Source organism: Lepisma saccharinum, chromosome 9, assembly GCF_977018435.1.
Source record: "Lepisma saccharinum chromosome 9, izLepSacc3.1, whole genome shotgun sequence".
NCBI lineage: Eukaryota > Metazoa > Arthropoda > Insecta > Zygentoma > Lepismatidae > Lepisma > Lepisma saccharinum.
The window spans coordinates 64587330-64603200 of NC_139237.1; the positions used below are offsets into that span (position 1 = coordinate 64587330).

The following is a 15871-nucleotide window of genomic DNA, read 5'->3' on the forward strand; positions in this document are numbered from 1 at the left end:
ACTCGTTAAGTGTTACTATTGTTAATGTTTTATTACTCAGGTTTTTTTTTCTGAAGATACCAAGAAACATAACTATTGTTATTATGTTAGTGGCATTTTAGGTTACATATGATCCATCCACCATTGATTTCCACAAAACTTTCCACTTTTTACCACAAGGATGCCTTAAGCTTATTGGCATCCAAGAAAAACACAGGTTAGGCAGCAAGGAGCATTCTCTCTCCCAAAGTAAATATTTTTTTTTCCGTTGCCTCACTTAATTGTTTACTCTTTCAGTATAAGTAAAACAGGCTAATAAAATTATAACTTTTGCACTCCAATTTCATTACCTGTGGCCATTGAACAACACCATACATGCTCTCTTCAAGAACGCAACAAAGTAAAAAAAAATGGCTGTTTTATGTAAGTTTATATTGGAGACATTTATATAGTATGTGTATTCCAATATAACTTCTAGGGAAAATGGTAAATCTCACCAGTTTACAATTGTATCTGTCAAGAAGAATGGCAGTTTTGTGTAAAATTCTAAGATAGTGGACCTAATTTATTATAGGTACTATAGTGTATTATATTTTATATTGTATTTCAGTGTCGGAAATGGAACATTATTTTCAAAATATATAATGGAAGTGCAAAGTTCTCTATTCAATATAGGAAAATGAACTACTGGGATCTATATTATCTATAAGTGTTATTTTAATTAAGAATGCATAAACAGTTTGGAAAGGTTGTCCTCTCTTTCTCCAAGACATGCTGTATTTCTTCGAATTCAAGATGCCATTAAATGCAAGACACACCTTAATATTGTTCGAGCTTTTGAGAAAAAATATGCTTCCAATATGAGGGACTATATGTACATGATACCGATACTTTATTAGAACAAGATCGTACTTTTACATTTACCATTCACAATACTGCCATTGCCATAGCATTTACATTTACCATTTGAACAATAACAGCATATTACACTAATACCATGCTATACTCAAATCGAAATACACCTAAATTTTCAACATCCAAAATCCAGTATTTTTATGACACATTTTACTTTTTAATATTTTTAAAACTATTTTTGAAAATAATTTTATGGAATTTGTAAAAATGTATATGAGAGGATACGTTTTACAGAACCACAGAATTTCATTCCTCATTATTGTAGAACAAAATTATATAAGTGAGTGTTGAAATATCCCTTGGCCATGAGTAATGTGATGAAATGGCAAACTTTTATTATTATTAATTTAGTGAAAAATTACAAGACGCTTAAAAAAAGTATATAAATATGCATGTGTATATAACATGTACAGTAAAAGTACTTCCCCAATAGAGCCTTTATACCAGTCAGGGGCGCCGACTTGTCAAAATTATTGGGGGGGGGACTCTGATCACTGAAATAAATTAATGAACGACTCCCTCCCTCCCTTTTTTAAGTTTTGGCCTCAGTAGTGTTCGGAATCTCGTAAAAGCCCAATAAATTCCTCAAAAATATTAAAATTTTCAATTACTGTTCGAATGCAAAATGTCATTGTTCACGGATGGATATATCACAAGTTTCGTCAACCATAATAGCAAAATATTCCCGATCTTTAATATCTGCTACCACGAAGCGCAAAACAGATCTCCCCAATATATCAATGATCTCGTTCTAAATGTCATGTGAGAGCCATTTGTAACCCGAACTTCCATCCACTCTCCTAGATCATGCACATCTTTTGAAACTTTTTGTAGTAAAAATGTTAACAATACTCATAATTATATAGGTTAGTATATAGTAATAATTCATGTGTTTTGCTGTCTCTGGTTATAGCCCCCCCCCCCAAAGTTGATGGTCTAGAACATTTCAAATGTGTATTTAAAGTTAAGTTCATGTGGCACAATTCAGAGTAAACTTTACAAGAGAAGCAAAATAATACAGTAGATCCTCTTAAGCAAAATTATTTAGGGGGCTCTGTCACCACATCGTTAACATTGGGGGGGCTTGAGTCCCACCAAGCCCCATGGAGTTGGCGCCTATGATACCAGTAGTCTTATTGGGGAAGTATTTCTTTCCATAACTGGCAAATTTCTTAGTGATGGTGGTAATTAAGTCAGACCCATCCCCCTTCCCTCCTCCAATAGCCTGCGAGTCTCCCCTGGAGATCAGTTCTGTTTACAGGCCTGTATTCCTTCACCTGATGCATAGATAAAGTGAGAGAGTAACCCCCGTTATTGTTATTGTCGTGACAATGTCCTGAAGTGTAATTTATGCATTTATTTTTGTAGCAACGTGATAGTGTTGTTAAAGTGAAGTCAAATGATGGAAGCGAACTGATTGTTTATGAAGAGGGCAGGGAGTACTACCAGCCCTCTGTATTAACGCAAACAACTTCCACATCTTGGACCTCTTTGCCATACACAATGCTGGTAAGTTTATGAGAAATTCTATTCACGCTGAATTGAAAATTTTTTGGTTGCAAATTTGCAATTACTCTACAGTATACAAATTTGTTGGCCAAGGTAAAGTCTGTTTTTCTTTTTGTGTTATGAACAATGTATGTTGTGAAGTAGCTAGTAGTATGACAGATCATAAGTTCTGAAGTTGAAAATGTTGTATATAAAAAAATAATCACGCTGTACAAATTACAACTTTGCCAGCAATGTGTAAAAATCTACAATGGCAATCATGCTGTGTGAATTATAACTTTGGCAGCGATGTAAAGAAAAGTCATATTGGCAATCACATTGTATAACGTAGAGGAATAGGAGTGTGGAGATATTCTGTAGCTTAGCTGAATGGAAGCCGTGGTTGTACGTTTTTGCGATGCATGTCAATCAGATTGTTTTCTAATAAATTTCAAGCATGTTTGCATGTGAAAATTAATAAAATCCTGAAAATTACTAGGTAAATATGCGATAATGCCCGGACACCTTTCACTCATTTATTTCCTTAATTTTACCACTGGTACTTACCTATTTTGCCTTGCGGGACAGTCTTTAAGGTGAAGTTATGCCTTTTTACATAAAATAGTGTCAACTTTTCATATTACGATTGATTATTTGTCTTACTTGTTCCGCTTCTGTAATAGACAATATGGCGTGCACTCGTCACAGATCATCACGTGTCGTGCTTGTGTTTTGTCGACTTGGAGTGGGTATGCAGTGTTTCAACCTTCTTCACCAAAAAATACCTAATTTTGTGTTTATTATGTCATCACAAATCATTGATGGATAGCCCCAAAAAACCATTCATGGATAGCCCCAAAAACCATTCACGGATAGCCTCAAAAACCATTCACGATAGCCCCAAAAACTATTCACAATAGCCCCACGGACCATTTCCGGCAGGGTTAGGTTAGGCTGGGTTGGGTTAGGTAAGCATAGTTAAAAAAAATTCTCGTAAGAAAAGGGCACGTTTGGAAACACTGCAGAGATCGCTTGACTTTCAACGCTCTCGCCATCTGCACGCACATAATGGAAACAACGGCATAATGTGGCATGCAATGCCAATTTCTTACGTAAAAAGTGATTTAATTCTTGTTCGGCAGCATTCAAAAACGAAGTTTTTACTTTCCGTGAAAGAAAATAGCTTTAAGAACGTCCAGAATGCTAAAGAAACTTATTTCAGTAAGTACTTTCTCCTGTAAATTTGAAGAAATCAATCCGGGCGATATCGCATATTTTCCAATTACTAACCCCAGACTTGTTTTTGACATTTTGCATGAGTAAGCATATGTGGTTTAAGTCTGAAAGGTAAAAATACCAGTAAGGAAGTTGGTCCCCTGCGATTTTCCAGTTGCCAGAAATGCTACGAGAATAGGTAGGCGGTCACAGTAGAATATTAAGTATTTAAAAAAATTATTTAAAAGTACCAAAATAAAGTTTACATGCAGTTTGTGAGTATGTACAGTATGCCAAACTATGTTTCGGGAGTCAACTGCTACCTTCCTCAGGTATCTCCATAGTAACACCTATTACCTCACTCCTTGTTTTACTTCTATTTGACGTGGCTATGAAGCAATTTCGCTAGCCAAGGAGATAACCTGAGGAAGAGAGCAGTTGACTCCCGAACCGTAGTTTGGCATACTGTACATACTCATAAACCGTAGGTAAACTATATTTTGGTATTTTTATTTTTTTAAAAAAAAATACTTAATATTCTACTAAGTGAGTAATTCGCACACGCACAATAAATAAGTAGCTAGTAGATTAGTGTTCCTTCTCATCGGATCATGTCACTTGTCATTTGTAGCTTGTCACTTCATATCTTTGATTCTTTGTCGAATACGCTTTCCAAACAGCATTATTTTATATATTTTTTCATTGAGAATTTGCCAGCTCTTGCAATTTTGTGCATGATTTGTTGTATTTTTATGATAAACTTTATCATGTCTTCCTATTGTATATATAACTAATTGTCAGGTAGCTTGGGAAGATAACGCATAAACTGTTTTGGAAGAAACAAATTTAGTAGAGATCAGTTTTTCACAAGGAAAATACTTTTATTAATTTTATTTTGACTAGGATGGGGTAAATTATGTAAGCCAATCAGATCTACTGTAATTGATTTAATGTGTTTCTGCGTAGATCTGATGGTTAGCTCTTTGTCAAAGTTCAAGAGGTCCTGGACTTGATCTCCAGTAGGAGCCTCAAAATTTTGTTGATAACTGTCTTTGTGGGAAGAATTGGGTAAAGAAGTAAAAAAAATAGCAGTAATTGGATATGATGTGAGAACATCACCCAATGAAAAGCTGTTTAGCAGGTCTTGGCCATCAAACGACTGATGTGCCAACCTCCTTGGAATGGTTAATACATTGCGCTATGACAGGAGGGGTCCCAGGTTCGAATCCTGGCCTGGGCGTTCTTTGAGAGTATCCCTTCATCATATCATCACTCATCCTCATTGCTGCGATGAGTCAAAAGTGGCAGAAACGCGATGCTAAATAACAAAATTTACAAAATGAAGGACTGTTGCACCATTGAGTATATAGTTTGCTCTAGTATATTGCTATAGGCATAAATTACAAAGACATATTGTAGTTGTTATAGTAGTGTGCTTTTCATTGACAAAGTGTTAATTTTTTATACACAATATTGTTCAATAAAAGAACCATGTATTGTCTTAAGTGAATTTTGAGTTGTAGTTTGTTTAATTGTTTTTTTCTATTTTGTGCTGTATATATTGATATATGTCCATTGTAATCTTTTACTGCAGCTAGAGAGAAAAATGGAGGAAGTAAAAAATGAGGTTACTGCAACTTTACATAGAGCAGCACAAAGTAATGGTTTGCTTCGTAACTGGATAAACATGCTTAAGTCAAGTAATATTAAAACAGGAATAGAGTTGTTTCCTATAGTAAAACTACCAGTCTGTAAGGAGTACATGAGCTCTTGTACTTTTACAATAGGTAAGAAATGTTGTTGTTATTATTTTTTTAACCACTGTGTATTTCTCTCTGTTCGTATATCTCTCAATGCAAGATTGTGTCAGCAGTGCTGTCAAGTGTAATTAATGTTTGTTTTTTCATGCAATAATACAAAAAATTAAAAAGCTGAAAGATGATCATGTGTTTCCATGTGCGACAGCCTCGTTTGGCATGTAGGAGTTCCTCAGGTTCTTCAGACACAACCTGACTTTCTGTTGAATTTCCTAGTCAGTAATTCAAGAGAATATACTTCTTGCATAAATATATAACAATCCCATATGTCATTCGTGAAAAATTACTTTACTTTATTAGCCTATGGATTCGCAAGGCTGTTCAAAGCAACCTTGTGTGAAATGATGACAGTTATCCTATCCCAGCTCAAAAAACGCCTGAAGGGACACCATTTTAACTTCAGATTTTTTAAAAAATGGTCTGCACAAGTTGGAGCATCGTGTCAGAACGTAGCTTCAAGAGGAGTATGTTGAGTAACTGTGAAATTTCATAATTCCCACTGCATTCCTTCTTGGTTGGGCCACAAACTTTTTCAGCACCCCCTAGTATGTAGAGAAAGTAAGGTGACAAAGACATTGCACAAAAAGGTATTTTGGAGGCAAGACAGTAGGAGGATGGCATTTTTTAAAGTTAGTGCTGTGCATGTCATACACCTTTCTTTTCAAGAGATATTTGAGAGCTTTTGCATGTTTTTCATGTAATAAAAGTGTGAAAATACTCACTTAGACTATATGATGAAAGTTTTTAGGAAATTGCGTCGTGTATTAAAAACCTGAAAAGTAAAAATCTGTGCAAGGAAACTGATCTCCGCTCTTCTTGATGTGCAAGCGGGATATCAAGAGACGAAGGTGGTAGATGAATTAAGTTATTTTTCAGAAAAGATACATGGAATTATATATTTGCGTAAGAAGTGAATTCAGCCATGTTTGTGCTATGAATCTTCTATTAGTTATTAAGTGACCCAACTCGTACTTCCTTTTTTATGCTTGTATAGCGTGTATTAAGAATTACAATTGTTCAATAATGCACTTCAATCATTCCAGGAGTTCATGATATGACCAAGAAGAGAGTCGTGGGTTACTGTGAGAGGTGTCCAGAGCCTTTGCTCCCCAAAGGGTTTCACTGCTTCTACTGTGCGAACGAACTGCCCAAGAGTTTCATACGAACAGCAAAGGTTGGTAGTTTGCATTTTTTAATTGCGGTGGGTTGTTTTTACATTCCTAAGGCCACATAGTGAATTGAATATATGTTAATAATACACTGTAAATAGTTCTGTTTGTATTTTTCTTATTTTAGATCACTTTTCTATCCATTTTGTCCCAATTTTTCCTTCATTCTTGTCCATTTTCTCCACTTTGTTGTCGAAAAATGCAGTAGTGTGGAGAGACATATCAAGAAGTTGCAGACTAGATTGGTTTTGTGTGTGAACTAGTCATGTGAATGTGTTTACCTCTGTACTTTTGGGCTTAAGAGATACCTTGAAGAATATTGTCTTTTTTAGGAATACAAGATACTGTAAGAATATTGACATGTATGTTGAAGACCACGAACGCCTCATGGCCGCCGAGCGCTAGAACACGTTCAAATCGCGTCCCGCTAACTCATACATTTATAATCATATGTAGCAGCTATAGAGTTCTATTTGGTGCATTACAAGTAGTGTGAAGTGTAAGTGCAGCGGTTCGGACTGAAAAATATCAAGGAAGTGCCAGCTTTGTGGTTCTTGTGGAATATTATCGAAGCGAAAACTTCCACAACGCCATGGCTCCTGGATCGCGCAGAGGCAGCAGCGGCACTACGGCAGTCAAATCACCGTCTGGCAATGCAGGTAAGGGTGAACTTATGCAGCAGATATGCGACGAGGTAAAGTGGGCAGTGCAAACACCTGAAGTGTCGAAAGTAATTGTTGACACGATAATTGAATCGGTGACGAAAATCGTGGTGGAAAGGCTTGAGGATTCGCTGAAATTCAACAGCGACATGTTCGAAGACCTACGCAAGGAGCTCCGCAGCAAAGATGATGAGATACAGGAGCTGCACGAAAACATTCACGAGTTAGAACAATACCAGAGACGTAACAGTGTCCGTATATTCGGGATCCCTGAGAAGAAAGACGAAAACACGGACAATATTGCGCTTTCGCTTTTTGAAGAACAGCTGGGCCAAAAATTAAAGCAGGAAGATATTTGTCGCTCGCACCGTGTTGGACAAAACTGCCCTGGAACAACAAGACCCATAATCGTGAAATTCACGAGCTACAGATCACGGTCGTCAGTCTTCAGGAAGAAAAGCAAACTGAAGAACTCGGGCATTGTAATGAGGAAGGACCTGTGCATGGCAAGACTGCAACTTCTACGTCAAGCCATCCAAAAGTTCGATACCAAGAATGTATACACCCAAGATGGAAAAATTGTGGTCGTCGTGGATGGCAAGAAGAACTATATCACGAGAGAGGCACAGCTCCGGGGACTCTAGAATAGGAATGATCATTCAAAATCCAGTGCATAAGTTGTCCTCCCCCGAACTACACTGTGTTGTTAAAATGAAGCACCAGACATAGACTGGGACGCGATGCATTATGTGATACTTACCTGGGACACAAGTATCCTCATTTTATTTAATATATTTAATTTCATTCTTCTTTTAAGTTTATTTTATATTATTATTTTTTACTACTATTTTTCATTATTTTTTTAATCTTTATGAAATGTATATCACAGTTGATATTTTTCTGTTAAATGCAATCAACTTTATAGATTTTGTGGAAAATATGTGCACAGGTAAAGATTTTATTTTGCTTCTGGTCGTCAGAATTCACGGGGTATATGTTAAACTTTCAAATGTTGCCACTCCTGGGTGAACCTCCTCTAACGGAACAGTGCATTCCATCGCCCTCAACCCCCGCTGCAGTGGCAAACGGGGGGGGGACAGACCTTTGCTTTCTTCCAAGAAAATCGCCCCCGGCCAACGCGACCACTGCTGCCTCCCCCCGCCCTCCCTCCTCTTTCACTATCGCACATGTAAACATTCGCTCCCTGATGCCCAAACTGGACGAAGTACGTCACACCGTAAAGGAAATGAACGTGGACGCCCTTTTAGTTACCGAAACGTGGCTCAAAGGACACATTGATGACAAAACCATAAATATCCCTGGGTTTTCAGTTTTGCGAAAAGACCGAAAACACAAAAATGCAGGCGGGCTTTTATTATATGTACGGTCTGAACTGCAAGCTGAAGAGATTTCATATATTTCGGAAGAACAAACAAATATTGAACATATAATAGTAAAAATTCGTTTAAAGAAAGAAACAGTTGGGATCTGTGGGATTTACAGACCCGGAGATATACCCTATTCTAAGCTATCAATCCTAGAAGATATTATATCAGATATTAACCATAAAGTCCATTATCTAGTGGTATTAGGCGACTTTAATGTAGATTTCTTGAAACCAAACGAACCTGACACTTCCTATCTTCAATCACTTGTTAATCAGTTTAACCTCACTCAAATCTTAACTGAACCAACGCGAATTACCGCCGCTACTAGAACGCTCATTGATCCAATATTTGTAAATAATGTAAGTGATATTATCAATTCTGGTGTTACGGTACCAGTCAGTAATTCTGATCACTCTTTAGCGTATCTCTCTTTACGTTACGGGAAATCACAAAGTAAGGGCAAAACGATCACATACAGGGACTACAGTGCGATAGTGAAGGATGCTCTGAAGGAAGATCTAGAGAGCATCGACTGGAATCCTCTGATGCACTATGAAAACATTGACGACAAGGTGCGTTTCTTTACGGAGAAACTGATTAAAGTGTTTGGTAAACACGCCCCTCTGAAAACAGTTCGTGCAACAAAAAGAAAAGTACCCTGGATTACAGATAATGTTAAATTAATTATGAGGTTACGCGACAACATGCTGTTAAAATTTAAACGAACAAATAATCCTGCCCATTGGAATGAATATAAGAGATTGCGTAACTTCGCTACTTCAGTCGTAAGACAAGAAAAAAAGGCATATTTTGAATACATCATTAATTCATCCAACGATTCGAAACACATTTGGCAACACCTGCGAAGCTTGGGATATGGTAGGAAAAACAAAATGGAGAGCCTTCCACCCGCACTAAATGACGCAAACGCACTGAACAACCATTTCGTCAACGTATCGTCCAAAATGGAAATTAATGAAGAGCTAGTCTCGCAGCAATGTGAGAAATGTTACACCAGCAGTTTCGACCACGGTGCAGAGGCGTTCAGTTTCTGCGAGGTGGATGGTTCTCGCGTCAGGAAAGCGATGTACGAAATCCAATCAAATGCATCTGGATCCGATGACATATCAATAAAAATGTTAAAGCTCTCTCTTCATCATATCCTCCCACCGCTCACGCACATAATCAACTACTCACTATCCACCGGCAGTTTCCCTGATTCTTGGAAGGAGGCAACTGTAATTCCCATCCCTAAAAAACAGAACCTGGTTTCTGTGAATGACTTGCGGCCCATCAGCATTCTGCCGGTGCTTTCAAAAATCATCGAAAAAATTGCAAATGATCAAATTCGAAAGCATATTGACAAACTTCATATCCTTCCCCGGCAGCAATCCGGTTTTCGCCCTCACCATAGCACACAAACGGCGCTCTTAAAAGTAACCGACGACATTTTTAAATCAATGGATCAATCTAACGTAACGCTACTGGTGTTGCTCGACATTAGCAAGGCCTTTGACACTATACTGCATAAGCTCCTTCTGGCCAAGCTTCATTATTATAAATTCTCGCCGACTGCACTTAAATGGTTCGAAAATTATCTTAGCGGGAGAAAACAGCGGGTTAAGACAGGGGAGCTATCTTTTCCACTTCAGGTACGAGCTGGGGTGCCTCAGGGCTCGATCCTTGGTCCGCTGCTATTCACGCTCTCGGCCGCTGATTTAGTCAAGTCTGTGAAAATATGCAACGTTCACTGTTATGCTGACGACACTCAATTGTATATATCCACACGCATATCAAAATTGCAGGACGCGGTCGCACTTTTAAACCAAGATTGAAAGAACATAAGCGATTGGTGCGCTTCAAATGGGTTAGTAATAAATTCAAACAAATCAATATTTACAATTATCGGAACAGGCAGTCTCTTGAAACATATTAACATCAATGAATGCGAAATAATTCTTCACACACAGCGTATTAAATTTTCTGAAACAGTAAAAAATCTAGGACTGATCATGAACCAGCGGCTCGATTGGTCTGAGCAGGTGATACAACAGTGTGGCAAGGCGTATTCGATATTAAAAAGCCTCTATCTTCTGGTAGACTTCCTCTCTCCTAAGATAAAATTAAACCTAGTGCAGTCTCTTATCTTCCCCCTATTTGACTATTGTGATGTCGTTTACGGGCTAAGAATAACAAAAAAGCTTGCAATAAAAATACAGAAAGTTCAAAACGCATGCATTAGATATGTATATAGAACAAAAAAGTGTGAACATATTCTCCCTGTGCTTAATGAGCACGGAATCCTTTCCATGGCACGACGGAGAAAACTGCACTTGTTTTGTACACTGCACAACATAATTAATAGCAAGAGCCCAAACTACCTCTTTTCGAAATTAAACTTCAGAAGGAAAATTCACTCGCATTCAACCAGAAACGCTGCCAGTTTCAGCTTACCTCGTTGCAGAACTTCAGCTTATCAGGCCTCTTTCAGCTACGCAGCACCCAAAGCCTGGAATGCACTACCAAATCTAACCAAAAATCAAAACTTCAGACGTTTTCGCGATATGCTCCGTGAATCACTGATCAACGATCAGAAGCAGGGTAAATCAACTTATGAATAATGATAAATACTGTGAGTTGCCAGAATTTATTTTTTCTTACTATCAACTTTGTCGACTTCAGTTACTTTATTACCTAATTCACTGCCAATATTGTTCCAATGTATATGATTTTATTCCTATTGTATTTTATTGTACTTTCTTGATCAATTTCTTTGTAATCTGAATTTAATTTTAATTTTTAGTTTTTATCTGTTATATTGTATATGATTTTATTCCATTTGTATTTTATTGTACTTTCTTGTTCATTTTCTTTGTAATCTTGAATTTTATTTTATTTTAATTTTAATCTGTACTTTTTGGGGTTAGGTGGTAGACCAGCAACAGCTGAACCTCGCCCAGCAATAAAGCCAATTCAATTCAATTCAATATGACACTAGTCAGCAAAATTATTATTTTTATTTTGACAGAGGAGGGAACATATCTGATCTTAGAACATTTCATGCTGAATTCAAGTGTAACTAGTTCTCCATCACACACAGTTTGTGTGTGTGTGTCTGTGTGATACCCAGGTGAAATAAGAAAGAAACATGTATATTTACAAATTGACACTAACAATATTATCTTAGGGAGTTCTTTCTTTACTTCCATGTTTAGCTCTGGAACATCCTTTGTTAATGTCCAACAGTATTCAGCAAGCACTTTTACACTTCACTTTCCTGTGTACCTGGGCCTCCCTGTGGCATAGTGGTAAGTGGTCACCTTGTAAACAAGGGGCCCCACGGGTATCTGATCAGAGATGGTAATTGCAAAAGAGAAATTTGTTTGCTTTAAAAAAAGTTATGCAAACCTTTAAGAAGAACAGAGAAATTTGTTCCCGTTATGCAAAACTAAGTCATCATATCAGTTTTAGCAGTGTCAATGAACAGTCCACACTATAGTTTTATGTTCATGATTAAGTTAATTTATCTCAGCACATATATTTTTACAGTAGAGTAAATTGTTGTCTTCAGAACAGAAATCTTGAAACTTTCCTGGCATGTACGAAAGATACCCAGTTTAGAAGGAAAAAAGTCTGGCCTGTTTCTGAGGCACTTTCAAATCCTGAACTAGATCATTTAAGTGTGCTTAAGTTATGTGACATGCACACAAATCCGTGCTTCACTTAAAATAGTGATCAAGACTTAAATTACATGATTTTGTGTTGATAAACCATTAAGGGAAACAGGAATGCCTGATGGTCATACAGCATGTTGCAACATACAAAAGTTAAAGTAGCTTCCTCACAGAACTGTTCGTGATAGAAAGATTTTGCCTCCATAGTTGAAATCAGCATGAAAAGTTCTAAAAGCATCCTCTCTGTTACATGTGTCAAAAATCTTGTTGACCAATGTTATGTGCAGGCTGTTCTGATGATAAACGTCCAAAATTTTTGTGGGATTTGAAATGTAAAGTAATGCAGAATAGTCTACATTCGCAGATACACTTTGTTAAATTGTTCATTTGGTTAAATTCCTAAATCTTCAGATAATGTCTGAGTAGGCCATATCATCTTACTAACTTGTTGTCTAAAATTGCTTGTGTGTGTTTTTAATTGTGTAAAATGCATTGTACACCAAGTGTGTTTGACCTGGTACAAATATTTTCTGAAAGATGCCCCATGAAATGAAGTGGAGTGCATTTTCAAGGATAATTGCTTTTATAATGGACAATGCGGTGGTATTAAATGTAGTAGTAGCTGTCAACATGCTACTCGTTCCCAAAACGCACTGACACTGGTGTAGCATTTATTTACACAGGTTTTAAAATGAATTAAGTAGCATGTATGGAGATTCCAGGTGAAAACTGCCTTGCAGAGGGTTCGTGTGTCAATGGGTACATTAAGGTAGCCTTCTACTGTGCAAACAGGCACGAAGGGAAACTTGAGAGAAAATATGGCAGAATTGATGAATTTACGATAAGTTACTTCACAAGATATGACTTTTTATATTTGGGTACGTACTATTTGGACACCAGTACTTTGTCTACATAACATGAACCACTGTTATTACATATTACGCATCAGTGTAAAAGAGTCTTGTCGCTGATATTAATTTATTAATTCAACATTTCAAAACATGCACATAGTCTTGATGCATACACTGTGTGTGTCGAAATATTGAATGAAACAATTAATTCAAATGACAAAAGTAAATCCTTCATATTGATGTTCAGTATAAAATGGTCATTGCTACGTGCACGTTCTCCAAAGATTTAAACATTAGTGTTGTTGTTTATTGTAGATTTTTGAGGATTATCTTCAGTTTTGTGATGAGGATGCATCAACCAATGACTTCTGGCGTCACTTTACCGTCAGGTCCTCGTTGATAGGAGAGTTGATGGTGATTGTAGAGGTCAATGAGGCTGGTGTGTCGCAGAAAGAAATTAAAAGTAAAATGGAAGAACTTCGGCAGTTTTTCGAAGAGCAGTTCAGGCAGGGACCAAATGTAGTATCTCTCTACTATGTATCTGTTCTAAATGGGTAAGTTGTAAAATGCTTACAGTAGCGTGCAAAAGTCTTTGCCCAAAGTCATTATCTGTGATTTATGTTATGAAACTCAAATAAATATCAGTTTTGACTCTATTCTGGAATGTCTTTGATGTATATCAACAAGTTAGAGCAGCCTACATTTTAATTCGGAGCATACACAGTCATATTTTATATGAAAACACAGACAGACGTCGTGACGACGACGAGTTGAACCTGTATGTGTATACTGAATGTTGCACTTATTCCTTGTTTCATATCAAATTTTGGTGTGTATATTGACGAATATGTTCTATTATTATTTTTTTAAAGATATACTTAACATTAATTTACATATAATGTACATTTTGTAATTTTAATAGATGATTTGTAATTATATCTTTCTTATTGCAAGTGAAATAATATAATATTCACGAAATGAAGAAAAGACACGAATATTCAACTGAATTTCATGGTAAAATACAAATTTTATCAGAAGAAGGTTATACTCATGCGAAAATTGCAAAATGTTTGAATATTCCAAGGAGAAGTGTTACATATACGTTAGCTCGACTGAGAGCAACAGGGACAAATATGACGAAGAAACGTTCCGGACAGCCCAAAAGCACAACAAGAATGGAAGATAAACATATTATCGTCATGAGCAAGCGAAATCGAAGACTTCCAGCAACTGCAATTGTAGAAGACATAAACAGAATTAGAAAAACTCCAATTTTGGTTGATACGGTTAAGAGGCGACTGCATAGTGTAGGTTTAAATGGTCGAATATCCTTTCAAAAACCTTTCTTGCGGCCTCAAAATAAAGTGAAACGTCTAAAGTGGGCTGACACATCAAACATTAAGACAGTGGAACAAAGTGTTATGGACTGATGAATCGAAGTTTGAATTGTTTGTAATAGAAAGACGATTATACGTTCGAAGAAAGGTCGGAGAAAGAATGCTTGACAGTTGTTTGAGTCACACTACTAAACATGGAGGAGGTAATGTCATGGTCTGGGGTGGTTTTGGAGGAGGAAAAGTTGGAGATTTGGTGCAAATAAAGTCAACTATGGACAAAAACATGTACCATAATATCTTGGTACGGCATGCAGTGCCATCTGGAACGAAGACTATTGGAAAGGGATTTATATTTCAACAGGACAATGACCCAAAACACATGTCCAAACTGTGTACGAACTATTTAAAAACAAAGGAGAGGCAAAAAATTCTCGAAGTGATGATGTGGCCTCCACAATAACCCAATCTCAACCCGATTGAGAAACTGTGGGACGAGTTGGACAGAAAGGTTCGTATGATGGCTCCAACGAATCTTCAAAGTTTGTGGCAATGTTTAGAAGATGCCTGGAAAAAAAATTGGACACAAAACACTGCAAAATTTAGTGTCTCGAATGCCGAAGTTATGTCAAGCTGTGATACGTGCTAAAGGGGTCATATCGATGAGAGCAAAATATAAGTTTATTTACGTTGTTTATGTTAACTAATGAACTTCTATGTTTCTATTTTGTTTAAATGTGATATAATATAACATTTCAAATAAAGTTTATCTCATTTTTCGATATATTTGGTTCATTTTTGACAGTTATTACCTTTGGGCAAAGACTTTTGCACACTAGTGTATATGTATTACATAACCAATTAAAATTTCAGTGAAAATGTGGCTTAACACTCCTTATGCATTTTCTCTCCCACATGTGTTTTTGTGAACCCTAAAATACCTTTAGAAGAGCTACACATAACAATAAATGATCAAGTATCCAATATTTTCCTACATAGCGTAATAGTTAGTAATCTCACTTTTGGTGGAAGTGGTCCCAGGTTTGATCACCTAGTATTCTGAGGAGAATTTTGAAGTCAATCGTAGCAGACACTGAAAGCTGGAGAGTAGTGGCAGCGGGACTCAATGCAACTTATGAAAAGCTGTTTTTTAAGCTTTGACCCTCAACGGGCTGTTGTGCCATGGATTTCATGATTATCATGATCCAAGGTATAATTGTTAACCTCAGAAAACAGTATAACTTCATTTTCTCCCTTTGAATTTGAAATCTTAACACTTCTCCCTTAACATCAAGGTGTTATTAACTGAAACCCGTCCATCCAGGGTGTCTACCAGTCAAGAAAGTCATGAAAATCAAGAAAAAGTCAATAAATTATAC

At 36.8% G+C, this 15871-nt stretch overlaps 1 protein-coding gene across 1 annotated transcript in view; it reads left to right on the forward strand.

Annotated features, from left to right (window-relative positions):
* LOC145992087 (uncharacterized) overlaps positions 1-15871 on the forward strand; it is a 31668-nt gene that overhangs the window by 4059 nt on the left and 11738 nt on the right. Inside the window, exons 3-6 of the mRNA XM_083128307.1 lie at positions 2263-2403; positions 5192-5384; positions 6458-6588; positions 13474-13712. Of these exons, the coding sequence (XP_082984433.1) occupies positions 2263-2403; positions 5192-5384; positions 6458-6588; positions 13474-13712 (704 nt within the window). The remainder of the gene's footprint in view (positions 1-2262; positions 2404-5191; positions 5385-6457; positions 6589-13473; positions 13713-15871) is intronic.